The sequence below is a fragment of the Sitodiplosis mosellana genome, unplaced genomic scaffold (assembly GCF_009176505.1).
Source record: "Sitodiplosis mosellana isolate CC-2019 unplaced genomic scaffold, AAFC_SMos_1.0 Smas_scaffold_6117, whole genome shotgun sequence".
Classification (NCBI taxonomy): domain Eukaryota; kingdom Metazoa; phylum Arthropoda; class Insecta; order Diptera; family Cecidomyiidae; genus Sitodiplosis; species Sitodiplosis mosellana.
Window position 1 is genome coordinate 114,220 of NW_022601358.1, and position 27,241 is coordinate 141,460.

At 37.6% G+C, this 27,241-nt stretch overlaps 2 protein-coding genes across 5 annotated transcripts; one reads left to right on the forward strand and one right to left on the reverse strand.

Annotated features, from left to right (window-relative positions):
* Nucleotides 1–232: 232 nt before the first annotated feature.
* LOC129573844 (dynein heavy chain, cytoplasmic) lies at nt 233–23,295 on the reverse strand. Of its 4 annotated transcripts, none has more exons than XM_055454971.1 (30): nt 22,766–23,295; nt 20,405–21,637; nt 20,157–20,327; nt 19,364–19,970; nt 19,079–19,184; nt 18,395–18,550; nt 17,808–18,271; nt 17,493–17,735; nt 17,025–17,239; nt 15,296–16,582; nt 15,133–15,178; nt 14,428–15,052; nt 13,772–14,213; nt 13,129–13,583; nt 12,762–13,046; nt 11,768–11,794; nt 10,483–11,103; nt 9,864–10,395; nt 9,277–9,651; nt 8,444–9,180; nt 7,730–8,364; nt 7,195–7,556; nt 6,222–6,417; nt 5,195–5,312; nt 4,574–4,925; nt 4,137–4,367; nt 3,485–3,975; nt 1,172–3,421; nt 816–1,084; nt 233–698 (listed from the first exon to the last, which is right to left on the reverse strand). In XM_055454971.1, exons 1-30 carry the CDS (start codon nt 23,004–23,006, stop codon nt 530–532), a joined length of 13,941 nt encoding a protein of 4,646 aa, XP_055310946.1. In that variant the 5' UTR covers nt 23,007–23,295; the 3' UTR covers nt 233–529. The 4 variants fall into 4 exon arrangements, with proteins under 4 accessions (XP_055310946.1, XP_055310944.1, XP_055310948.1 ...); XM_055454969.1 differs by lacking the exon at nt 6,222–6,417 and adding an exon at nt 6,830–7,040; XM_055454973.1 differs by lacking the exon at nt 11,768–11,794.
* Nucleotides 23,296–23,415: 120 nt separating this feature from the next.
* On the forward strand, nt 23,416–26,874 carry LOC129573845 (uncharacterized). The gene is made up of 7 exons (XM_055454974.1): nt 23,416–23,663; nt 23,747–24,144; nt 24,476–24,921; nt 25,073–25,168; nt 25,574–25,889; nt 25,952–26,391; nt 26,555–26,874. Exons 1-7 carry the CDS (start codon nt 23,558–23,560, stop codon nt 26,652–26,654), a joined length of 1,902 nt encoding a protein of 633 aa, XP_055310949.1. The 5' UTR covers nt 23,416–23,557; the 3' UTR covers nt 26,655–26,874.
* The last annotated feature ends 367 nt before the right edge of the window (nt 26,875–27,241 follow it).

The following is a 27,241-nucleotide window of genomic DNA, read 5'->3' on the forward strand; positions in this document are numbered from 1 at the left end:
GACCAGAATAGAGAAGAGCAAGAAATATCGTAAAAGAACACCGCAACTGAGTAGACTGATGGGACGATGTTAATACGTTGAGTCTATAGTTCTCAGTAGCGAGCTGCGCCCCACTGTGGATCATAATCTAACTAAAGATCCATCAATTCAAACTTTGTATACGAAGAAATGTTCTGAAAAATCCAAATAATAAATTAAATTCCAATTTTTCAAGGTATTAAAACACACATTGTTTCATAATAAATTTGATTATATTTTGTGTTTTTTTTATTCAAGCAATAAATAAGATTGAATCAATCTGATTGATTTGATTGAATTATTTAATATAATAGTTGATTATAATCATGTAGATGTAGCTATCAATTTATGCGTGCAAAATTTTACTAAAATTGGTTAGATTCGATTTTTTTTTCTTCAATTTTTCCAATTTTTCAAGTTTTTTTTTTTTTACTTTTTCGTATTTTTCAAGCTTTTTTCAATTTATTTTCTTTATATTTTTCAATTGGTTATTTTAATGCAATTAATGAAATTAGTTTAATGCTGTTGAAGTAAGCACAGCGACACCACGCTCGTAAAAGCTGTGTGGACTTTGTCCGGAAGCAACAGCCAAATCGACGGTGAATAGAAGCTCGGCTCGTGTTGAGTTCAAGTAGACCGGCAAATTCAATTTACCAGTGCGATGTTCCGATGAACCAACCCTTTGAGAAAAAAGAGACAAATTGCAATTAGTGAACAATTTCAAAATTTGGTATAAAATTGATGTTTTTTTTTGTGCACAAAAAGAGGGTTTTTTTTTCTCATCTCAATCTACTTACTTGACCCATTTCAGAAGTGTCAACGGCAAATCGGTCATAATAGCTGTGTTCAATAGCAATTGATTGGTTTTGCACGTGGCTCCTTGTAATTTCAGTCCAGTGACACCGAAGCAGCTGTCTTTCTGGTTGCCACCGCTGCCACCTTCGGTGATGGTTACATCGAGAGCAAGCTCTTCAAGTGACCAACTATTGGCTTGAGCAACACATTGACGTGTTGCTGTGATGTAGGCTTCTGGATTCAACAGACCACCCAACCAAACTGGGAAACCCTGGAAAAAGAAATATGATTAATTGTCAATTGAATTGAAATTTGATACGAATTGAGATGTTGATAAGATATGTGGATTTAAACTTACTTGTAATTCCTTGGCACCAGCTTGTGATACCAATTCCGACACCTTTTGCAATTGCTTGATACGATTGCTGAAATCGGTGACCCATTGAATGACGGTGCATCCTGCTGGTACGGTATATTTTCGCCATCCACTTGGAATGATGCCCTTAACCAGCTCCGACAGCATAGTACGATGATGATTGGTCTGTTTCTTTTCGCCTTGGCAAATCAAAACCACGTCTTGCATATCGCTAATGACCGTGATCAATAGCTTAGCGCCCGAAGTAACCTCACGTTCAAAGTACCGATACAATGGATCTTTAATATTTTCAACGGTCCGCTTAAGTGTTGGCAATGATTTCGGAAGTAAATCCAGCCATGCACTGGCGCTATTATGCAGTGTTTTCATCCACGATGGTCGACCGTCTTCTTGGATATTTTGAAGTGATGCATCAACGACACCTTCATCTGGATTGTAGGCTAGTTCATCATCATCTTCCAATTGTTGCATCTTCAGCAATTTGCTAACCAAATCGGTTCCGTGTGTTGTCAACAGCACCTTTTCAGCATTATTCGGTAGACCAAGCCATGACGGTGTTTGGCGATCCGACAGATTTTCAATCCATTTCATGAAATGATCGCGACGTGTACCGTCGGGCATTGTAATATTTCGTTGACCATCAACATTGCCAACTAAAGCAAAATCAGTTTCAAAACTGTGCGCCGTGAATAATTTGCTCAAGAATGATGCAAGCAAACGTTGATCGAAATCGTTATCGATTTTACCACCATAAATACTTTGTGACAATAGTGTGACGATGGCATCCCATGGGATTTTCTCGGGTGGCAAATTGGCTCGGTTCATGGCCGTTTGATCGATCCATGTGTCGAGCGTATCGATAGCAACACGCAGATCGGATTCATTGAATTCGTATTTCTTGGCCCAACCCAACGGTACATAACGCAACCGTTCTTGAATGATTGCATGGAACCAAGCCAATAAGAAGTACAAACGAGCTCGTTCAGATGGTGGTTTCATCATACGGGCTATTGGCACTGTTGAGAAGGTGCGCAACAAATTGGCACGGATACCTGGAGGTGGTTCGTAGACAAAGATGCGTCCAGCTCTCAATAGATTGACTGGAACACGTGGACTGATTTCCATGGTCAAGAACAAACGGAACGCGGCATGTGGTTGCAATGAATGCAATTTCTTTTCCAATTGAATGAGCCACTGTGGTGCCAAGTGAACGTTCTTCAAAAGTACCCATTTTCCAGACTTGCATGCTTGATTGATAACACGTTCGGCTTGATGGAAACCTTCAGCCGAACCGATGGCAATCGCTGAAATTTGCTTATTCAATTCAGCGGCTAAATCATCAACACGACCAGATGCGTCGAAACCTGGTACCGAACACAACAGTGCTGGTGTGTTTGATGTCAATTGTTTCTCGACACATGCAGCAAAGTCCAATTCTTTTTCGGCCAACGGCATGAATTCTTCACCCAAAACGGTTGAAACGAACAATTGGCCGGCGGCAATCACACGATCCGGTCGGAATGCTTGGATCAATAGCAGCTGATGCATGGCGGCAGTAATGGGTGACAAGGCTTTTGATTCATCCCATAACTGGGGTACATTTTGTTCTGGTGAACTTTGATTGAGCCAAGCCAAAAATTCTGGCATCGACTTGATCTTCTCAATGATTTTCTTGAAGATTGGCAATCGAATAGCCAAACGATTTGCACCGTCGACTTGCTCATACGTAAATCCATCGATGTGCTGTTGATTCGACACGATACCCTCACGACTACGCAAGAAGAAATTAAATTCAGCATCGAGATTTTGCTCGGATGTTCCTTTCAAATGAATGCGACAGAGAAGAATGGCAAAGCTCAAGCGATCCGCATGTAACATTCCACGAGCGATGCGATCGTATACAACGGAGAAGAGATCGGTTGTGATGATTTTCAAACGTTGACCATAGTCCGTTTTGCCACTGAGTGCTGGATTGTCTCGCGACAACACCGTACTGAATATGTCCAAAAACATTCGCAACGAATATTGGTACAAGAAGTGGATTTGGTTGAGCGAATCCATTGTGAAATAAATGTTACTGCAAGCCGTTGATAGTGGCAAATATTGATGCGAAACGGTTTCAATTTCAGCAATAACCTTGTCAGTCTCTTCGACTTTTTGGCCAATGTCGGCCGCTTCTTTCTTCAACGTCTCCAACGTTGTAATCACCGAGTCGTCATCAAGGATTTTACCCTGGGGAGAGAAAAAATGCATAAGTTTGTAGGATTTTGGGTTGAATTAAATTTCAATCCTTACCTTGGCATCGTTGAGCGCTTGCAACAGTTGCTTTTCCAATTGACGAAGTCGCAAATGGAATTCGCCTTGCAATTTTAGTAGATCGGATCGTTTCTCGTCGATGTCTGGTCGTTCGGCTTTCAGAACTTGGTTCAAGCACTGGCTCTGCAACGAGCTGCGTGTCACCGTAAAGTTAACGAATGTAACACGAGAGCAAATGGATGGGTCGAATTCAACGGTTGGATCTCGAGTCGACAAGAAAATCGAGAATGATGGCGACAAATCGATGTCTTGGTCACCGAGTGTGATCAAAACACGACCGCCAGTTCGACGCAATTCTCGATTCAGCACCGGATTCAAAATTGGATCGTAGTTTTCGACATCTTGTACCAACAATGGATTACCAAATCGCAATGCTGATTCCAGATTCTTGCGGAACGAATCGTCTAAGAAACTCGTTTTGGTGATCTTTTTGCCGGCATATTCATTCAAAATGAACTCAGTCGCTTGACCTGACGGATCGATGATAAGTGTTATTAAAGATTTTTGTTATTAAAGTTATTATTTTTGAAAAAAATCAATTTTAGAATTGTTCAGATGCAAAACCTCATTCAACACCCCAATTATTTAGAAGAAAAAAATTTATTCAAACAAAATTACTAATCTAAATTACCTGAGGGATCGATGATAAGTGGATAACGATTGAAACGTTTCAACATAATTGCATTCTCTGTGCACAAATCATCAGTTGGCAATGCATTGGCTTGCCAACGTAGTCGCTCATCTGGATTCGACAAGTATTCGGTTCGAGCAATATCGGGACGATATTGAATGTGAGCCGCTTGTAAATGCTGACACCAGGTCGAGAACAAACTGCTTCGGTAGTGTTGATCGAAGTAACCACCTGGAAACGGATAATGGAGGGATTAGCTTATTCATTTTAATTTTGACGTGACGAGACATTTCTTTTTACTTCATTTCTTAATGTCGGCACAAAAAACTTAGTAAACAAGTTATTTGCACAGTTAACACCGTACCCATATCTCTTTAGAGTGATGAATAGTTTAATAGCCTTTATTCTAATGCAAAAATTCCATTCAATCAATTTACCATAAGCAATGAAAGCAGCCGACAACAACACATCTCCAACGATGGTCGACATTTGTGAACGGAATGTTTCACTTGTTGCCTCCCATCGCTCACGCTCGATGTTCAAACTCTTCAACAAGGCAATTGAACGATCGACCTTGGCTTGAACATTCTCCAAATCCGTTTTGATCGCTTGCGCTTGTGAGATCAATTGCGCATATTCTTCTTTGTAGGCAGCAATACTTTGCTCTAATTGAGCAATCAATTCCTTGGTGTCTTGGGCATTCTTCATGTTCAATGCTGCTTGATCTTCCAACGACTGCAATTCATCACGCAACGGTTCAACACGTTTCAACATATCGGCATATTCAATCTGGAATTTTCAAGAAGAATTTTATATTGTTTTTTCACTTTTTTTTAGACTGTTTTCAGACTGAAAATTTCAGTCCTTTTTTTAAGTACAAAATTTTCCTAACAAACAGATAAAGTTTTCTCGATTTTATTCAAACAAAAAAGATATATGAATTAATTCCACACGAATTTAACCTTCAATTTTATTCTAAGTCTAATAGAAGTCGAGCTCTATGATTCTTACTGTTGTTTATTTTTTTTCAATATACTCCAAAAGCAAGACATATTTACCTGAGCGATAGCCCATTTAACCATGGGACCACAGGCCATACTGGCACGATTGACTTTCTCAAAGTTGTATTCTGGGTTGCTCAAGTAGCGAGTCTTCATCTTATCACGTACATCGTCACTTCATTTTGGCAAAAAATGTGAAAAAGGAGAAAAAAATTTAGCAATTTGAAAATTGTCACAGAAAAAATTAGTAGTAAAGTAGTATTGATCAGTACGGTAAACATATTTAGGGTGTTGAATAGTTATTTTTTAGATAATTTTTTTTGATAATAAAAAGTGATTTTTGTTATTAAAGTTATTATTTTTGAAAAAATCAATTTTAGAATTGTTTAGATGCAAAACCTCATTCAACACCCCAATTATTTAGAAGAAAAAAAATTATTCAAACAAAATTACTAATCTAAATTATTCATGTTAAAATAAAAAGCAAGCAACATATACAGAACAATTAAATTTTTCAAGATTTAAAATGATGCAATAAATAAATGTTGAAGCATAAAATTGATAGAATTCAAGTCAAAGTTAATCTGGAAAGTATTATAATTTCTTTTAAATGGTAAAATAAGAAAAACAGCCATCGATAACGTGAGAGGATGGTTGAAATATTTTTTTCATATAAAACAAAGATTTTTAGATTAACTCAAACCCGAAAATGTCGTTGAAAAAATATCGCAGTTAATTTAAAAAGTGGAAATTTCGTTGAAAATCAATTTCAAATAATTTTTCAATATTTTCGAAGTAAAAAGCGAAAAGAATAAATTAAAACCGAAAAACCAAATGATCGTAATTTCTCTATTTCTACAAACCGAAAAGAATGCAACGAAAAAATCAAAATCACCGATCTAAACTAAAGCTACTCACACACACGCCACAAAATAAAACCTACGCCCATATGATTGCATCGTCAAATTGCAATCAATGAGTTGAGAAAGAGCCAATATCGTAATTTTCAAAAAAAAAAACCACGCAAACTACACGAGAATTCAAACCAACAGAAAAAGAAGATCGTTTGTTTCGAAATGCTTACGTAATGTCTTCGGTACTGAATGTGACAATGGAATTAATGAAATTTTCTCGCATAATGACGGCGCGAATGGATTTCCAATCGGATGCATTTTCACCCAGTAGCAAACAAATTGATTCTAATGCCAATTTGACAATGGCTGGCGGATTTGCCATTGATCGTACTTCGACGAGATGCTGTTTCCGTATCGATTTTACCGCTATAGAAATTTATAGATTAAATTGGTTAAGTTTTTTTTTTGGTTAACAACATTTAGATTTTTTTTTTTAAATTTTTTAGATTGATTAATTTGACATTTTGACTTGGGTTAAGTAATCCGATTAGTGACAAGAGATAAAGGGGATGATGAAGGAGAGAAAGAGATAATAACAAATTATTGACAACATTAAGAGCGTTCCAGACCAAGAGTTACTGATTGGGGTAGTTTCATTCGTTATACGTTTTCCTTTTGTACGATGATTAAATGAGATTAATAACATTTACATTTAAAAAAATTGAGCAAAATTAGACGAATTGAACAACAATAAAAGGCAGACGAGCATTAGCAAAAAAAAGTGTATCAAAAAATTTAAGTCGAAAAAAAAAACGATCGATCCGTTTGTGTAGCATACGTGATAGATGCGGTGTCGAAGTTAATAATTGACGGAATGAAACTGTCTTTATTGAGAATGGACCGAATGGTTCTCCAATCGGGAATGGTGTCGTTGTCATCGGTAGCGTTGAGCAGCAAACAAATCGATTCTAAGGCCAATTTTACGATGGCTGGTGGATTTGCCATCGATCTGACCTCGGACAACTGCTTCTTTTTTATACCACTCACAGCTACATCGAACGGACCAAGGGCAAACAATGGACAAAATTCAATGTACAAAAATTGATACTTGATTATTTCGTCATCGTGAATATTTGGATTTTTCAAAGGGGATAGACAAAAATCTAAAATAATTTGCTTGAGATGGGTTAACAACCACATTACCTTGTTGGGCATCGAGCACAGCCGGTTCGACCAATGCCAAATCGGCCATGACAAACTTGCGCTTCTCTTCAATTTTCACCGTTTGATCGGCTAATTTGATTGAGATATCTTGTGATTGAACCTTCTTCTTTTCAGCTTCTTGTTGATCCTTGAACATTTGCTTCAATTTTGCGTTGGCAGCCTCATTCTTGGCCTGCAACTCTTGCGATTTTACAGCCAATGATTTTTGCATCTCTTCAACTTGCTCCACTGTTTCGGCAATTTTGTTGAGACCAACATTCAAATGCAATTGCTGCTCTTCCAAATCGCTTCGTTTCTCTGAGTACAATTTCACAAAGTGATGGATAAAGTCAAGGTAGTGTCTGGAAATAAATGAAGAGAATTAGATTCAAGTTTTCCTTTTTTTCACGATTTTTCCTCCTTTTTTTTCAATTGTATTCTCTTTTAAAGAGATATTTTCAAAGAGATCCTCGGTTCAATTTGGCTCCGAAACCAAATTCCCAAAGAAAATTTCCATAGAAAAAGGTAAATTTACCTTGGTGTAATAGCCATAGTGCGGCCACCTCGTTTCGCTAGACGAGCGTTTGCCTTGTGAAGCGTTTGATGCACATAAACACATGCATTAATAACCGCATCACGATGTGACGGTGTTGATGGTAGCAATGGATTGCAAACGGGGAAGAAATCGGGTGATTTCCATTGTGGTTTTTCGAGATCAACACGAATGGTGAACTCACGTCCAACTTGGAACAACGCCGAATCCGACCAATCTCCGAACCAATTCAACACGCAACGATTGAACAAAGCGGGTGAAGTTGAGGCACGATCTTTCAAGCCATTTTCAGATGGATTCATTGTGAAGACAACGTGCAAGTTAGACATGACTTGTTGTGTGAACCATTTGTAGAGTTCATCGCTTGAGTCTAACATAAGCCCATCTCGTTGAGCACCTTCTTTGCACTGTGTCATCAAAGCGGCGTATTCATCACCTTCAAACAAACCAGGCACTTCACCGTTGGCCAAAAGTGTGTTCATTCGTTCCAAAAATCCAGAATCCAACACATTCGATTCATCCAAAATGAAGGCAATCTTTTCGCCTTTGCAACCGGAACGACGTAAAACTGATCGTAGATCTTCGTCGAAATCTTCGCTGGTGTATTTGTTGTGAACCTGTAAAAAAAGGACGAAATGGCGTTTAGTCTCATAGTTGAGTTTGAAAATCCATTTGCATCAAATGAACCAAACTCACCTTAATCTGGAAGATCGAAAGTCCATTCATCCATGCAACAAAACGTGACAACGTAGTTTTACCGGCGCCAGACACACCAATCAACAGCAAGTGACCCTGTGGTTGACGGAAGATACGATCGATACGTAGCACATGTTCAAGAACTTCATCGAACAAAACGAGCGGCACATCCAATTCTTCTTCGTAGAAGATTTTCAATCGAGCCCGAACATAGTCTCTCAATTCATCACGCTTAACTGGCACATAATCCTTTGACAACCAGTTGCTGTACAAAATTGGTCGTGCGAGTGCTTTGTCGCAGGCAACACTTGGGAAGTGTTTGGTTGCTACAACGTCAATGTTCTCATTGGTCCAACGACGTTCTGTATCGTCAACTAAACGATCTTGGAACAACCGTAAAGCTTCATGCGCCCAAAGTCGAACAAGGCCTTCAACAGGCAAGCTGTCTAAAGGTCGAATTGCTTCGCAAATACCACGCACCCATCGAGTCATTTCACGAGGTGAGTACACGTAGTGCGGTTGCATGTCTTGTGTGAAACGGTCTTGAGAAATCAGATAGAATTCAACCATGGCATTGGTCAACGGTTCGGCGTAACCGCGCAGAGCCGGCATCAAACGTAACATTGCACGTGAGAATGTACCGTAAATTTGCTTCAGTGATGTTTCGCCAGGGTAATCGACGTAAATTACTGGCACATGGCGCAAGAAACGGTGACTTAATGCCTTACGACCAGGATCTAACGAGGGGAAAGGTCGATTGTTAGAGAGGTTTTTTTTTCACTCATGGGAGATTTTTTTTTCTTCCCAAAGTAAAAATTGAATAAAAATCTTACCTGTCGGTGGATTACAAGCACCAACAAATTGAATACGTTCCAAACTGACCCAAGCTTGATCGCTGGCACGATAGAATCCTTTGTGCTCGACCAATTGGCGCAAGAATGAAATAACACGTTGTGTTCCGTAGCTGTCCATATCGGGCAAATTAATTTCATCGCAGAACAGTACGAGCCATTTTCCGATTTGCACTGGAGCCAAGACGACGCCATTCGGTGTCTTACGGTATTCACAGTAATGGTCGAATGTTTTCAAAAGAAGTTCGGGTGTGGTAGCCGATGAGAAATTCAAACCGACCACTTCCATATCGGGCAAAGCACGCAATGCCGAGAAGAGAGTCATCGTTTTTCCGGAACCAGGTGGACCGCAGAGAACTGAAGAGGAATGATTTTGTTATAAATTTATAGATAGACTTTGAATTAAACGTGGTTTTCTTATTAACTGACAATAACCCTCATGTAATGTGAGTCAAATATGGGTTATGTTAGAGGTTCTTCGGACTGTTGTCAGGGGAAAAAACAAGAAAAAACCTAACAAAATTGTAGCACTTTCCAATCTGAATTTCAAATAAATCCGAAATCCTTACCCAATGGCTTATGTTCAGCCAGCCAAGTGTAAAGCAACGACTCATGACGCACAGTATCAAGTGTTGGTACGACCACATCTGGAGCGGCGACTTTGTGTGTTTCGACTTCAATAACTGGCACTTTATTCGACCATGGTACCCATTCACCGGACATATTAACTTCGTAGTCGATGATTGGTGCACCTGTGTTGTTTGGCAGAGCGATAGTTGTAACGCTGCGAATAAAATCTCCCAAATCGCTGCGAATCTTCAATTTTGCATCGCCAGCAAATGACCACAAGACTGAGTAAATCAATCCCTTCTGAATGTATTGCTCCAGTTGATCGGTTGAAATTGGGAAATCAGAATGTTGTTGATTATAATTGAGAACGTTGCGAGTGAATTTGTTGAGCATTGAAAACAGTGAGCTGAGTGCTCGTAAACGGGTAAAGTCCATGATGTGCTCTTGGTTCATGGAATATTCCAAGCAACGCACCACCAAGCCATCAGAACCAAAGTATGGTTGGAACAATGCGGCGATTTCACGTTGAGTCTAGAAAAGTGTTTATTTTCGAGTCAATTCAATGCTTCCGAATCGAAATAAATTCAAACAAAATATTTTGAATGAAAAAAAAATTACCGAAATACACGGTGACACTTCATCTTCCTTTCCGCCAGTTTTGTTGTTCGTAGCAATAAAATCTTCATCGGCATCTTCCAATGGGATGTTACGCAAACGAGCCAAGTAATTTTCAAAGATCATTTCGGTGGAGAGAACATCTTCCGAGAACCAAACCATACCACAACGAGAGACCGTGGCCAATGTGGCAAATCTTAAATCTTGCACTTCGAACATGACACGCACATTCGGCGGCAATGACAAACGTTCACCATTCGGTAGCGTAAGCAATTTGTTGTCATCAAGAACGGAGTTCAAATTTTCTACCCATTCGGGATCGACATCACCATCGAAAATAATCCATTGACGCTTGTTGATCTCACCACGTACATTGTCGATGATCTTTCGCAGCACGTGCGTAAACAAACCATCTGTCCATTCTCGAGTATTCGGATCGAGAACACCATAAAGAGCTTCTTTTGATATGGCTTTTGGATCAATGACATGTGCCACTCCTTCAATACCTTCAAAACGTTCTAATGCTTTTAGCAACACACGCCATGCCGTACTCTTTCCTGATCCCGACGGACCAACCATCATCAAACCATGGTTCAAGTTGGATATTTGGTACAATTGCAATACCTAGAGATGAAAGAAGCGAGAACTTGATTAGAAATTAAACGGGAAGATTGGTTTGATGACATTGTAACATGCAAAGTTGAGGTTTCCTCACAGAGTGAGGAAGAAAAATTATGAATGAAGAAATGAAGTAATAACGATTAATAACGGATGAGGTCAATTCGTTTATATAAACCCAAAAAACGACTCGATTGAGAATCCAAATAATCCTACGCCCACAGTAGGCATGTACGAAAAAGTATTATTATTAGAATTTTGTTTGAGACCAAAACATTTAAAAATGTTTAGAATAAAATTATTCTAGGTTTTTCCACCAAAAAATTTTTTTCTTCGTAAAATTTCAAAAACTGAAAAGAATCCTATGAATTTTTTGTTCAAACGAAAATGGAAAAAAATACATTGATTTATTATTTAAATCGGAGAAAAAATCAAAAATGTTTTCGAAAAAAAAATGATTTGTTAAAATTTTGTATTGAATAAAATTTTGTATTCCAAACCCAAATGTCGAGATTTGAATAAAAAACAAAAAGTCAACTGCTACAAAAAAAATGTCTCTGCAAAACACCGCCAAAAACTGGCTCTTTTTATTCAATTCATCTTTATAATTGATTTAAAAAAAAACGCAAACAGTAATAAATCGGTTAGTAAGAGTGGTGAGAAAACTTACTTTGGACACCCATGTTTCTCCAAATGCCTAATCAATGGATTTGTTAGCGTGCAAATGTGTGTGTGATCAAAATTATAAGCATGAATGTTAAAAGTTTGTTACATTTTTTTTAAATATGAATTATTTTTTAAATGAATAATTTTTTTTATTAACCCTCTAATGCATTAATTTTTCTCAGGGCTGGGAGTACTGGTACTTGGTTGATTTTTGGCCATAGATAATTTAAAAAATATTCATAATCCTGGATTTCTCATCATTGAGTCAGGAAATGCGATTGACATAAATCAGAGAAGAATCAAATCCATTGTTTGAAAGTGTCAAAAATGTGTCTAATTTGGAGTTCGAATAATTTATTTTATCAAATTTTTGTTTTTGCACACATTTTCGTTTATAACTTTACAATCACACTACATAGACAAATATTGCCAAAGACAAAAAGAAAAGAGAAAACATTGGCAAATAAAAATTCTCTTTAAAGCAATGTGATCCGATGTACGGTTTACGTTCTACATGCGTATAAGTTTTGCCCGTCTAGAGGCGGTTGTATGCATTAGAGGGTTAAAATAATGTGTTTATGTCAAATGTTGAAGCGATTTTGTTAAATTTTCTATCAAAAGCGAAATTTTGAGGGCAGATAAATACTCTTGTTTCAATAGATATGTTTTTTAAAGAAGAATTTTGGTATTAGTAAAGAATGTTTAGTATGAAAAGAATTTGGTTGATAATTCCAAAAATGTTTTTCTTTGCCTCAACTCAGTTTGTCGAACTAATTTTGATGGATTAAAAAATATTCTAATAAAAAATTTATTTCCAAAAAATATTTCTAAACTAGCTGGCCTTCGCTATATTGAAAAAATTGCCAAAAATGTCCATTCGAATGGAAAATAGAATAGAACTATTCATTTCTGAATAGAATTTATGAGGAAAAATTTTGATGAAAGTCTGAATGCCCCATAGAAATAAATCAATTAGGCAATAAAAATCAATTTTTTACCTTCTCCGTCCAGTGGGTGCCTTGTTCGTCACCTTCACCGCACACCAAATATTCTTCGGCGCAAACTTTGCGAATCTCTTCTTTGAGTCCGGTCATTTCGGCACGAGTGTAGCTCACATTCGGGAATACATCGCTCAACAGAGAGAACAAAAGTGGAATATCTTCAGCAACCAATTTAGGCACCAAAGTTTCGCACACCGATTGAATGAGAATCTCTTGTTCGGGCAGATTTTCAGCGATGTACGCCTCATCAATGTTGGTTTCACCTTGGTTCCGCTTGGTTTCCTGGGGGAATGAATGGAAATGATTAAATGGTGCAATGGATAAAATGTAATACAGATTCCAATTCATGCTTGCAAGTACTAACCTTGATTCTCATGATGCGATCACGTTTAACATTACCGGCCGAAACTAGCACCGATTTCAAGGCACGCAACCCAAAATCGTAGTGAGATTGGTTCGAAAGTTGTTCATCGCACAATTTGAAGAATGGAACAATTTTGCAGGCCAATTTCTCGGCGGTTCGGAAACCTTGGCTGAACAACATGACTTCGGCAATGAGCTGACGATCTGGAGTTGTCATGGCCAATGAACGGAACAATTTCTTTAAATTGTCTGGCAAATTGCTTCTGCCAGCATAACCAGGATTCATTGTGATGAAAATGGCCATATCGGTCGATACACGGACCTGTTTGCCAACCAATTCAACGGTCAAACTCTGAGTGTCTTTGTTGTTATCTTGATGTTGTTTGAGCGCTTCTTGAATGGTTTGAATTTGCTGTGAAACAGCTGACAACATACGCTCTTCCAAACGATTGAATTCTGTTTGAGAAATGAAGGAGAGTGATTAGTATTCAGAAAAATGTCCGTCTTGAGGGCAGATATTCTCTTGTTCTATGAAAATTTTGCCCTATTTAATATTCGACGTTATGAATATTATTTCGAATTGATTGAGTGAAGATTATGAGAGAAGCAAGAAAGTGCAAGAAAAAGTAATAGCAAATACTTACCATCGAAGCAACCCCAAGCGCCGACTTGGCACAAACCAACAAAAATACGGCCCATAGCTTGGAAATCGAATGTTTCATCGCAGTTGAAGACGAGTACAAATCGACCCAATTGATGACCGAGAGCTTTGACTGATTCAGTTTTACCTGTACCAGCCGGACCGAATGGCGAACCACCCAAACGTGATTCAAGTGCTTGTGTCATTGTCAAGTAACAACGATCAGTCAATGGTGTTTGAACCAATCGATCTTGTACACCAAGATATTCAAAGCCATAGAAGAATCGAGCATTTGCCATGTGAATGGTCAACTGTTGCAAAACTTCACTTTGACGAGGATCGAAATAGAATCGCATCTCGCAGAGCCATTCAAACGATTTGTTGTTGGTCACATTGTTGGCCAACAAACGACGAGTCACTGTACGTTTGTGCACGAATTCGTTGATCTGCAGCGGGGCGAAAGAAAAGATAATAAAAATTAATAAAAAAAAAACAAAAATGAGTCAATATAATAAAAAATTTCATCAAAATTAACCAGAACGATTGAGTAATCCAATTGAATTTAACACGAATCCAACGAAAATTCAATGCGAATTCAATGTCTGATCATTCGATTAATTCGATTCAAATTCAACTTTTGAAGAGTAAAATAAATCGTACCAAATGTTCCAATTTGCGTCGTCGAAGCGGTGGTTGTTCTTGCAACACCGAATCAGCCAGAACGGTCAATGTCTTCTCAACGGTGGCCAAAACGCGATGAAGTGGATTTTTGTTTGGTGCAACATCGCCGCCTTGTTGAAGTGCTGTTTCAACATCTTCGGACCATAAAATCTGTGCGGCCAACACCACAATTTGGGCTTGGTATTTATCACACCATTCCATATACTTTTCATGATCAATATCGCCTTCTTTGAATTGTTTAATGTCCTGCACGGCTTGTGCCAAGTATGAAGCCAAACTGAAACGCATCTCTTTTTCGACCAAAGTCAACCATTCATTGATCTTTGGATGTTCGACTATTGATACAGGTCGTATAAATTGCACTTCTTCACCTTCGCGAGATGCAACACCCAATACGATGTTATTGTCTTCGTTCAAAATGATCGTTGCCACACCGGCAAACATCTTCTTGAAGTGCTTCTGCAAACGAGCCACATTCTTGCTGTTACCAATGATTTCCAACAAATCTTCGTCACCAACGAAGTAGAAGCGAGGGAATGATGTTCGTTCACGCTCCAAGTATTCACCAAGTGCCTTTTGGATCTTGCCCAATAAATCGGCCAATCTGAAAGAGGGAGTGGAATGGAAGATTAGCAACTGGATTTGATTTTTTAAACAGATTTTTTTCCACTTTCATCTTCTTACCTCTCAAGTTGTCGTTGCACCGAAGGGATGTTCAAGACGTCCATCACTGAAATTGGAAGCAAACATTGAATAACTAACTTTTAGCGAATTGTTTTTGACAGGGTTTTTGATCGATTTTAATAGCATTTTTAAAATAGTAAAAGAACAAGAAAAGAAATCGAACCTTTTGGTGATTTAGCGACCTTTTTCATGAGTGACAAAAATTCGGTGCTCATGCTGTTAAAACGTTGTGTTTCGACGGGAAGCAATGTTTTAATATCGGCACTGCCCGAGAAGATACCTTCCAAATAGACCCAACGACGTTGCACATCAATCCAGACATCGAACAATGCGTTAATACGATTCAATTTCTCTTCCCACGTGAGTGCTTCTTCTTCAAACACCTTATAGTACGGTGACAATTTCATAGCGGCCACTGAGTTAATATGTTCCTTAACCTTGTTAAACAAATCGTCCCAGCCTCGAATGATGCGGCATTTATTTTGATAGTTGATCAAATCCAGTTCATAGTTCGACCATGATTCACGAACTTGTTTCAAGAATTCTTCCAACGCCATTTCACCTTGTGCCACTAGAATGATGTCTTTGACGATGCTTTCATTTTTTAGCAAATTGACATCCCACACTTGACCTAAGGTTAATTCGGACAGAACCCAGTTCACGCGAAGTTGTTTCATCAATTGTTTCCAATGGCGCTCTTTCAAAGCATCCGACTTCAACTCAACGATCAACATATTCACTTTGATGTAACTCTGTATCAATTTCTTCACGTACTCGTAGCTTTCGTACATTCGCAATCGAGCTGGCAGCTCTTTGAGTTGGCTCATCATTGCTTCAAGTGCTTGACGCAATTTACGTGGTTGAACAGAAAGCCATGGTTTCTCACGAGTTTCATCGATTTGTGTCCAAATCTTTGACAACTCACCCCAAACACCGCGCAAATCTTGGAGTTCCTCCAATACAACTGACATTCGTTCGGAACTGTTGTTTGGCACGGCAGACTCTTGTAATTCCAGAGCTTCTTTTGCCTTGGCCACATTGTCACGCTCTTCCTTCAAACGCGAGAATTTACTCTCGAATAGCTGCAACTGTTGTAAGGCTTCGTCTGGACGAGTTTTGCCACCGATTGGCTTGTTGTGCTCCCAATCATTGAGAAAATCAACTGTACGAGTCTCAACTGCCTTATCTTCAGCAACAATTTTCGCTTGCAAACTTGCCACTTGAGTTTGAATAGCCGAATCTTTACGCTTGATGATTTCGTTGAATGCAGACCATTCACCTTCGATGTTATCGACATGCAACCAATTGTTTGGGAATTGGAAACGTTGACGCTGCAAAATTTGCTCGGCTTCTTGGAATACAGACACTTGCTTCTCCCAAGCCAAACGCTCTTTTTTCAACGATTGCACATAGGTGATGAAACCAACGGCATCGGATGTACTGGCAGCTTCTGTAAATGGATTTTTTGGAAAAGAGTTTGTCGTTAGTTTTGCAATGATAAGTCGAAATGAAACATCAAATGCGACTGCAAATTCGAAAAAAAATGATGAATCCAAATGAAACATGCAACTGTAAATAAAAATTTTGATGAAACAAACTGAGAAATCAGATACACAAATAGAATATAACACACTGTTTAATTAAAAGATTATTAAATTTTCGAGTATTTTCTGATCTATCGTAGTTATGAATAAATTTGTTTCCTCTGAAAAATCAATACAATGTAGTACAAAACGAAAATAGGTAATAAAATCATAAAAAACACATCAGTTTTGATTCAAAACATATAAAAAATCAATCAAACAACATACAAAACAAAGAATGAATGATGAAGAATAAAAAATGGCATGAAATAAAAGCAACATGATAAAAATTGGGTACAAAAAATTCACCAATGCTTTGCATTTCCAAGTCGCTGCGAGATTTCGACACTTTGGAGTGGAACGATTGCATTTCATTGCCCAAAAGTGTTCCGAATTTGCTCAATGCTTCCTTGTGCCATGAATCGTATTTCAATGTGACCTTTGCTTGCACCTTTGCATAGTCGATGACAATCGGACCGTATGCACGACGAGTGTCTGATGTATCAAATGTTGTACGAGATTTCCTACGGACAATTTAATTGTTGGGATCTTTATTAGTATTTTTTTTATTTCAAATAAAAAATTTATTATTATTTGCTCAAAATTACTAAATTATAGAATTAAAAAAAAGTAGGTAAAGAGGAAAATTTGAAAAAAAATGATGAAAAAAAAATCTAGGGAATGATCAGATTTAATCGTACTGAAGAAATAGGAAAAATGGATGGAAAAACCAAAAAAAGAAAAGAAAAAAAGTCATTCAATAAAAAGTTCTCTTACTTGATGTCATTCAAGCACTTGATCCACAAATTAATGTCATCACCCAAGCGGCCGTACAAAATGTCAGCTTGAAGATCCCACAAGCTTTGATAACGCAACCATTCATCGACATAGTTACGAACTTCCGATACTTTTGTTTCGATTGCTTCGTACGCACTTTCAAGTGGCCGAGAACCTTCTGGGAGTTTTGTAAGCAATGTACGATACGTTTGAAGTACTGGCTTGTCCAAACCGACATTGTATCTAATTAAGAAAAAATATAGATTTAAAAAATTTGTTCTCCGTCTTTTTCTGTTATAATTTCAAAAATATTACCTCGAGCTCTGTAGACGAGTTTGTGATGTGACAATGGCTTCCCAAGCGAACAATTGTTGCGTGATTTGGAATCGTGCCTCTTCAATGGATGGATACAAGTACATTTGCTGATTGGTGATACGAATCTCATGAACGGCGTGTTGAATCTTGGGATCGCCACCAGGAGCGATTCTTGGTGCAGTCGGGGCATCGGTGTCCATGGAGAAATCTTTCTTGGTGCCAGTGAGTGCTTCAGTCCACGCGCTAATACCGGCTTGCAGACGAGATGCCAACTTTTTCTCAACTTCTTCATCCAAACGGGCTACCCAAACATGTAAATTCGAGTACTGACGCAACGACAAATCATCAACAGCATGCTGGATCTTTGATAAAATATCAGCGAAAGTAGCTGCACTGTACGGACATGTTTCAATCGAACGGACATCAACGTCTAATTGTTCTTCGACAACCAATAAATCTTCGACCTGCGGGAGAGAATGAAAAAAATTACCGGAAAATCAGTAAAAATTCATTTGGAAATTGAAAATATGATTTTCAATCAAGAACGTATTTGTTCCCTCTATCATTAAAACTAAATCAAAACTCACCTTTTCTTGGAACTGAATGACGCATTCAGAGAAACGTTGCACGTATTGAACGAGCTTGTAGCTTTCCCAGACCAAACCGACACCTTCTGAAATCAATGTCTGCACATCCTTTCGGAGACCAGCGACCAAAGGCACAATTGAAGCCTTCTCTTCGATCTAAACACAAGAACATCCAAAAATGTTATTATTACGAAAATATTGACTCTTCTGTTCACACTTTCAACAGTCACTAAATCAAACTACAACGAAAATTGGCTTTTTGGTGTGTGGTTGTTGAATGATGTTAGTCTTTTTTTTTTTTGGCTACCTTGAATACAGAATTCGGATTTGCATGTGCTATATTCCTATTAAATAGCTGCATGAAAAAAGAAAGATGATGTTGTTTTTCTTTTGTTTCGTTTTGCTAGCAAACAATCGATGTCTTAAAATACGTAATAGTGACAATTGGACAACGAAATGGTCAAAACGATGTATGGAAGCGGATGCGAAATTTTTTGAAGGGGTGGAATTTTGTTTTAATGCCAAAATGTAAAATAAGCGAAAATATAAATGGAACTCAAAATACTTTGTCAAAACACAGCCAATACAATCAGATCGAGTAAAAAGCAAGCGGAAAGGAAATTCAATAAAAAGCCACAAACAATTATTGATAGACACGAAAGAATAGAAAGACAGAAAGGTTACCTTTTCCAAAGTTCGTTCATAGGCTCGTACACTCTCGATAAGCGATACCGCAAATGGATACGTTTGATTGGCTTGATGTGCTTTGTTAACGATTGCCAATGGAATTCTATAGAAAAAATGGAAACAGAATCATTAAAAATATGGTCCTTTTAACGGAATAAACATTGAAGAAATGAAACAGTTGTCCACTGTTTAGAAATTCTTGTTGAAAAACTTCTTCATTCATTGCACTTTTATCCTAATTTTTATCCCATAATAAATGTTCTGTTATTCGAAAATCTTTACCTGAATCCCAAATTTCTCAAATTCCGCACTTCTTTGTACAGCGTAATGATTTCCGGTAGGAAATTAACTTTTAGCTTGAGAACGTTGCCACGGCCAGTGCGTGATCTTGCTGAATCAATGGCAAAAATACGACCACCATTGAATCCAAAGTTACGTTCTTGAACTTTACGTGCCCAATCCTGGAACACTTCGCCAGTTTGCAATTTAGCACGGAAGCTATCACCGTCAGCTTTCAATTTTTGACCTTCAATGTGTGACTCCCAACCTTTGCCCAACACATCTTCAACGCGTTTCAAATAAGTCGTGAGCTGATTATCAATTTGGCGAATCCAAATAATGCTTCCAGCCACCGGTGGCAAATCACGAACTACAGACAAGCGACAGCTCTTGCTTTGCGGGTATTGAACCTTGAATTTCTCATGCAAAGCTTCGATGTCATCTTTTACACGCTGAATCAACTGCGTTTGATACTCACGAATAGCACCACGAATGTGCGGACGCACAAACAATGCGTTGAAACGCGAGAAGATACGAAACATTTCATTGGCATTCTTGGCCGTTCCGAGTTGATCACGCAAATGAGCGGTGATACGAGCTTCGACACGATCTGTGGAAAAATTGAAAGGATTTTTAGCAATGGATTTTTCTTGAGAAAGAAGTGAAAAAAATGAAAAAAAAGTTTTGAAAAATTAGAAAATATTCAAAGAAATCGAAAAAAACGTATTCTGTGGGAAGAACTAGCAGTCAACATCGATTCCAAAATGGAATCAAGGAATGTAACCCATAAACTCACCAATACGTTCATCATAACGCTTAACAGCTGCGTCCCATGCATCGCAACCTTCCTTGGAAATGTCTAAGCATTCAACTTCTTTGACATTCTCATATGCCAAATTCACTTCTTCGATGGCGTTAGCATCGGCCGCTTCAAGGCTGTATGGTTGTTTAACCTCTGCTGAGTCATCTGTGGAAAATGAAGAGTCACAATTTAATAAAGTTTATTCTTTAATTCTATAGGAGGAAAAAATCCTCCTTCCTCACCTTGAATAGCTGGTTTGCTCATTGGTCTCAGTACTCTCAAAATAACCGTACGCAATTGTTCATGTTGGCGACGGAATTTGCGCATCTCCTCCATGCGTAGCTGCAACTTCTTGTGATTGGGCGTTACACGCCAAACGGATTTAATATGTTCATCACGCTTTTTCTTCACCAAATCGCGCAACAATTGTTGCAGTTTATCGTATTCATCGTCCCAGCAGCCGAATATTTCAAAGCATTGATTCATCACACGTTCGAATTCGTCGAATGGAATGTGCATCAAACGACGTGTACCGAGTACTTTCAACAGTTGTTGGCTCAAGTCCCGTGAAATGGCTTCGATCAATCGGAGTGCACGTTGAATGGGATACTTGGTGCTGCGCATTTTACGCAAATGAGTAAAGATCGATTGAACGGCCGATCGAATCTTCTCTAATTCAGTGGCGGAGAGTAGGTCATTGATTGGGAAGTCTTTCATCAATGGATTGTAATCGGCAACCATTGCTAGAGCTTGCTTCAGTCCGGTATCCGTATCAAATGACACAGTTGCATGGAAACGTTTACCGTGTTTGAGAATGTCAAGAGTCAATGCGACCTCGGGTGATTCACGCTTCTCTTGAATGCGATGCAATGCACGCTCCAAGTTCAACCAAAATGAAATCTCTTGCATTGCCGTTCCAGACGATGGATCACGATCCAATTTAGTCACCTTTTGAATTTCCTTTATCCAACGGTTCACGCCGTTTTGTAAAGTATTCAAAAATGTTGAATCTTCGACTTTGTCACCGAAATCAATGACCTTTGCCTTGCGGCTTTCATCACCACACGCTTTTATGGTCTGCAACACCACTGGATTGATTGGTAAATTGATTTCTGGGATATCGATGTTCTGCTGCAAATGAAGCAAACCCATCTCAAGCTCAGCCATCTTCTTCTCTACCGAAGGAGCCATTTTATCACCATCATCACCACGACCAGACTCTTTTACATAACTTTTGAAGTATGGAGCCAACGATTTGCTTATGTATGAGTGCAACGTTTCATATGGTGAACCCTCCGAGAAATTTATCAATCGCAATTGAGTATGGATCGATTTATCCGCTTCAATTACAGCACCACGCTTGATGCATACCAATGATGCAGCACGCGAATTTGTGAATTGTACATCATTACTTATGCAATAGCTGATCGAACCTTTTTCCTCCTCTCCCTCGGTTGCTTGGTCATTTTCATCGTCTGGAATACAGGATTGAATGGGATTTTTTTAGAAATTTTTTAAATTATTCATTTGTTTGATATTTTTTGTTATCTTGTGGTAATTTTTGGTTAAAAAAGCCGTTGTTTCCTTATTTTCTTTCTATTTTTCAATATAAGGAACATAATTTAATTGGGAAATTTTCAATTCAGGAACATAATTTTATTAGGAAGGGTAAAAAAGTTGAAATATTAAAAAAAATATTGAGAAAAAACTGAAAAATGTCCAACGCTTATGTTACAAATGGCCAAAAATGACGATCAGCGAATTGATAAAAAAGGAAAATACTTTTTCATCGACTCGGAATATTGCCCAGAATTTCTCCATCTTTGCGTAAAATAGCAGAAAATGTAGACGTGCGAACATTTGCGAAAACGCCGAAAATTGAATGATTTCTTAACGGTGGAGAACAAGAAAAAAATCAAAGAACGAACTTGTAAGAAGAGTTTAAGAAAAAAAAGAATTAAATTTCAACATAGAAAGACAAAGTAATGAAGAAAAAACCTGAAAGCGATGAAAAAGTGAAAATAATCTTTTTCTAAAACAAAAAAATGTTTCCATCAAATAAAAAAAATCGCATATGTCATTTTAATTAAGACGTTCATGAAATTAAACAAAAAAGATTGAACAAAAAATCGTGAAAAAGAATGAAAACGAAAAAAAAAACGGTGAAAAAGATTGAAAACGACGAAAGTGAAAAAAAAAACTCCAAATAAAAATTCAACCAAATCCAATTGTGAATTTCCGTTAGTCGAAAAAACGTGCATCGATGACAAAGTACCGCATAATTAAAAATCCAACAACAAATATCACTCTTGCGAAAAGATGTATTCGCACTGACATCATCACATCATCGGTTCAAGCAAAAAAAAAACACCAACAAATCAGTCGGCGATGTATACAGCGCCATACACATGTTTGTATTCAAACAAACGAATAACGAGATAAAAGCCGACAAAAAAGTCGTTCCAATATATTTCCAATGCCAAAGACCGAAAACTTCCATGATATAAAACATCTGATGTATTTGCGTATGTATTAAAACCACTAGCACACACGTATAGCGAGCAGTAAAAAAAAGTGGCACACAAAAGCGACGCTTGGCTTACCTTTCGAGCAAGTACGTTGAATGTATAGCGCTTGTATTTGTGGGTCGGAGAGAAATTTTTTAATGCAATCCTGATTGACTTTGTCTTCAAGAACGGCATTTAAGGCGGGTGCGGTGGCATCTTCTTCGGGCAATAGAATGGTGGCCGCTTTGCGAATATAATTGGCAAATTCACCGTAATCGACGATCGCAACATTTTGCGTTTCGACCGACGTGTCGGTGTTCTCAAGTGAATCGCCCATCCTGCTTCTTCTTCTTCTTCTTATTTTCTTCAAAAAATGTTCATACGGTAAAAAAGGCAAATTGCACACGATGTTCACTGGATATTGTGCATAAAATTTGCCTTTTTTACACTTAACTAAAAAAATTCACAAAAATTTTCCGATTTAATTCCGTTTTTCTATCAAAAAGTTTCATTAAAAAAATCCACTAAAAAATTTTCACTGCTTCACAGTACAACGTTTAATACTGAAATGACTCAACCAATGCATCTTTTTACATATACACACACAATCGCAATCATTCCATCAGAATTCGGTCGTCTTCATATAAGAATTGTCAGTTTGACAGATGCGAAACTTGGTGAGCGCCCGCATCGGGCAACCGAAGTTGTTTTGACTGTTCGTGTGTTTGACATCTGTGAGACATGCTCAGTGTGTCTGTGTATTTCAGATTGACATGAGTTTTACGTCTTGAATGCCGCCGTCATCAGTTTCTTTTAACAAAATTTTTATCACATTTTAATGCATTTATTTGCCGTTAAGATCGAGTTGAAAATATCTGCCAGCGAAAAATGCATTTCCATTTAGTTGTACAACTTTTAGTATTCAGTTTATTTTTAATCAATGTTGTCCATAGCATAGAACTAGTGACCATGACCATCGGTGCAGCAGTAGTAGGTGAGTTAATGACATCATATATATTTTTTTATTGGTGTTTTTTTTTGTTTGGACTTGATAAAAAATCAATTGGTTTTTTTTAGGTGCTGGATATTGGTTGTTTGGTAAAAGTGACGGTGGAAAGGATAGGCGAGATAAAATTCGCGATTCTGTCGATCCGTGTAGCTATTATGAATGCTGCACGCCAAAATACATAACTTATGATATTGAAGGATTGAAAGCCGATTTACAGAAGAGATTATTTGGACAACACATTGTAAATACCACACTGATTCCAGCACTTCGTGCTCATGTTAAAAATCTTGAATCGTCGGAAAAACCACTTGTGATGAGCTTCCACGGGACTATGGGCACCGGCAAGAATCATGTCACCGATCTCATTGTCGAACATTTTTATAAATATGGTGAAGACAGCAAGTACGTGCATAAGTATTATGCTCGCAGAGATTTCCCAATCGCCGCTGAAGTGGAATTATATCGTGTAAGTGGAAAGTTTTTTTTGTTCAAGTTTTGAACGTTTTTTGGATAAAATACTAAGAAGAAAATCCTCAAATAAATTATTTTTGTTGAAAATTGTCCAATGTTTCGAGAATGATCCATTCTGAATGGACGAATTTCAATGATTCAGAATTGTTCAATGTTTTTTTTTTAAATTGACGGGTGTTTGTTCATCCGTCAAAATTCACTCAAAATGGAAATTTTTGATAGTAAAACTAAATTCGTTAATTCATTTATATTGATATAAAAAAATGCTAACAAAATTAATTCCAACTTGTTCAATTCTAATTTCATTTGATGTCATTCTGTCACAGGTCCGTCTAATAATAGAAATTGAAGAAGCGGTTCGGAAATGCAAGCGCTCAATTTTCGTGTTTGATGAAGTTGAAAAGATGCCGGCGGGTGTTTTTGAGTCAATTGCATCAATACTCGACTACCATAACCATGTCGGTGGTACTGATTTTCGTCAGGCCATTTTCATTTTCCTCACAAATGCCGGAGGTGATGAAATTGCGAACGCACTAAACGGCATCATGTCCAAAGGAACATTTCGAGAACAAACGAAAATACAAGATTTTGAATACATCGCCGAAATGGCCGCATACAACGTTGAGGGTGGACTAAAAAGTGCCAGCATGATCAAATCCGGTCTCATTGACCATTTTCTACCATTTTTGCCTTTGGAACGACGACACATCGCAAGCTGTGTTCGAGCTGAATTTCAGAAAATAAAACAAAAACCGAAAGATGAGGATGTCAGGTGAGATATATATATAGGAAAAACCTACTATGAAACCCATTGAGAATTGTTTTAATTGGCTTGTTTTCAATTTTTGTGAGCCTTCACAAGTCAGGTGAAGCCCTATTTTTAATCCAAAAATATTAATGTTGTCTGATTTTTTGTTTTTCAGTTACATCGTGGAAAACTACGTGTCATACCAGGGACTGTTCTCCAAATACGGGTGCAAAAGACTGAACAAAAAAGTTCAAGCGATGGTCGAAGAGTGGTAATCACTAATAGTTAGGGAATAGTTCAATGTTGAGCTCTCTTTTTTTATTGTTTAGTCGAATTGTACATAAAACATGTCGATTGTAATTTTTTTTTTTTGGCACTAATGAAAAAAAATATTAAACTAATTGTCTCTATTGCATAAGAAACACAAATGCTTTTAGTTTTATTTACAAAATTTCACGCATTCGATCTAAACTGAATAAATGAGAAGAACCAATAAATGCGCTTGTATCTTCTGGTTTGGTATTTTTGTGTGATTAACGCCTAATTTTGCAAACAATTTAAACATTAACCAAGTTTTACACCCATGATTCTTGTAATAAAGTTGTCAATGAACAATTGCAGTTAATCAGAGATTTAATGTATCATCCAATTTGGTATTTTAATCTACAAATTGCAGTTACGATGGATTATGCAGTCCAGAATGCGTGGCATATGTCATCGATGGACTCAAATCAGATCTGAAAAGACATATGTTTGGTCAACATATTGTAATTGATACACTAATACCGGCCCTTCGAAATCATCTTGAGAATCTAGAACGGTCAAAAAAGCCATTAGTTATGAGTTTCCACGGTACCATGGGCACGGGCAAAAATTATGTTGTCGATTTGATTGTAAAGCATTTTTATAAAGAAGGTAAAAATAGCGAAAAAGTGCACATGTATCACGGTCGCGCGGACTTTCCATATGACAATGAAGTGGATAGATACAGCGTAAGTTATTTTTTTCCATCCTTTTTCGAGTAATGCAAAACCTAACTGTTTTCTGTTCATAGGCACAACTGGTGAAAGACTTCCAAACGGAGACTCAATCATGTGACCCATCAATATTCATTTTTGATGAAGTTGATAAGATGCGTCCGATAATTTACAATAGAATTGCATCCATATTAGATGATCCAAGCCAAACTGTTAGCAAAGATTTTCGTCAAGCCATTGTAATTTTCTTATCAAATGTGGGAGGTGATGAAATTGCAAACACACTCGACCAAAAGATAGCTCAGGGAACGCCACACGAACAAACCAAAGTACAAGATTTTGAACATATTTTTGAAGTATCCGCACAAAATACCGAAGATGGACTGAAACGAATCGTCACATCTGGTTTTATCGATCATTTTCTACCATTTCTACCTTTGGAACGACGTCACGTCGCCGGCTGTGTTCAAGCTGAATTTCGAAAACTAAATCGAGAACCCAAAGAAGAGGATGTAAGGTGAGATTGATTGAAATCTAATCCATATGAAACGGATTTTTATATTCATATTTTTCATGGAAGCGAGAATTGCTATTGACAGATTTCGATTCACGGCTGTCGGCTGTGATGAGTGACTTCATTCATCTAAGAACAAATATATGCATCAATTTTTATTTTTCAGTTACATCGTGGAAAACTACATGTCATACCAGGGACTGTTCTCCAAATACGGTTGTAAAAGACTTATCAAAAAAATCCAATCCATGGTCGAAGAATGGTAATTACACAGCCAATGACTGCTTTGGAGCAGTTCGCTATTGAGCTCTCCATCTCTATGTCCATGTCAAATTGTACATATTAAATGTCCATTGTAATTACAATTTTTTATTACACCTACAAATTACAACTTGTAGGTGTAATAAAAAACGAAACCTATTGTTTCTATTCAGTTATTTAATTCAAAAATTTCAATATCAGCCAAATAAATTTCATTACACCGAATTGAGTTTTTTGCATTTTTTTCATTCCAACGGAATTATCTCGCTCAGTAATAAGATAGGATAGAGTAAAGTTGACCAATTTCGACTGCATATTTTGTTCGGTCTCGAGTAACACAGTAAAAAGTTCATCTCGTCATGGTAAGACTTGTAAAAAGCCAATAATAAATCCAATTGAAGCTGCGTATTTTTTCAACAGATTCATTAATTTGGAAGAAGTTTGCCGAGGACAGCACATTTGAACTAAAATAAGCGTAAGATTCATCAATCAAAACTATAGCCGGTTGAAAAAAGAGATGATAAAAAACCAAATTCTGCATCTAACTATTTGAAACACACCTAAACGAACTCAAAGCGAGCGACATTGAAAC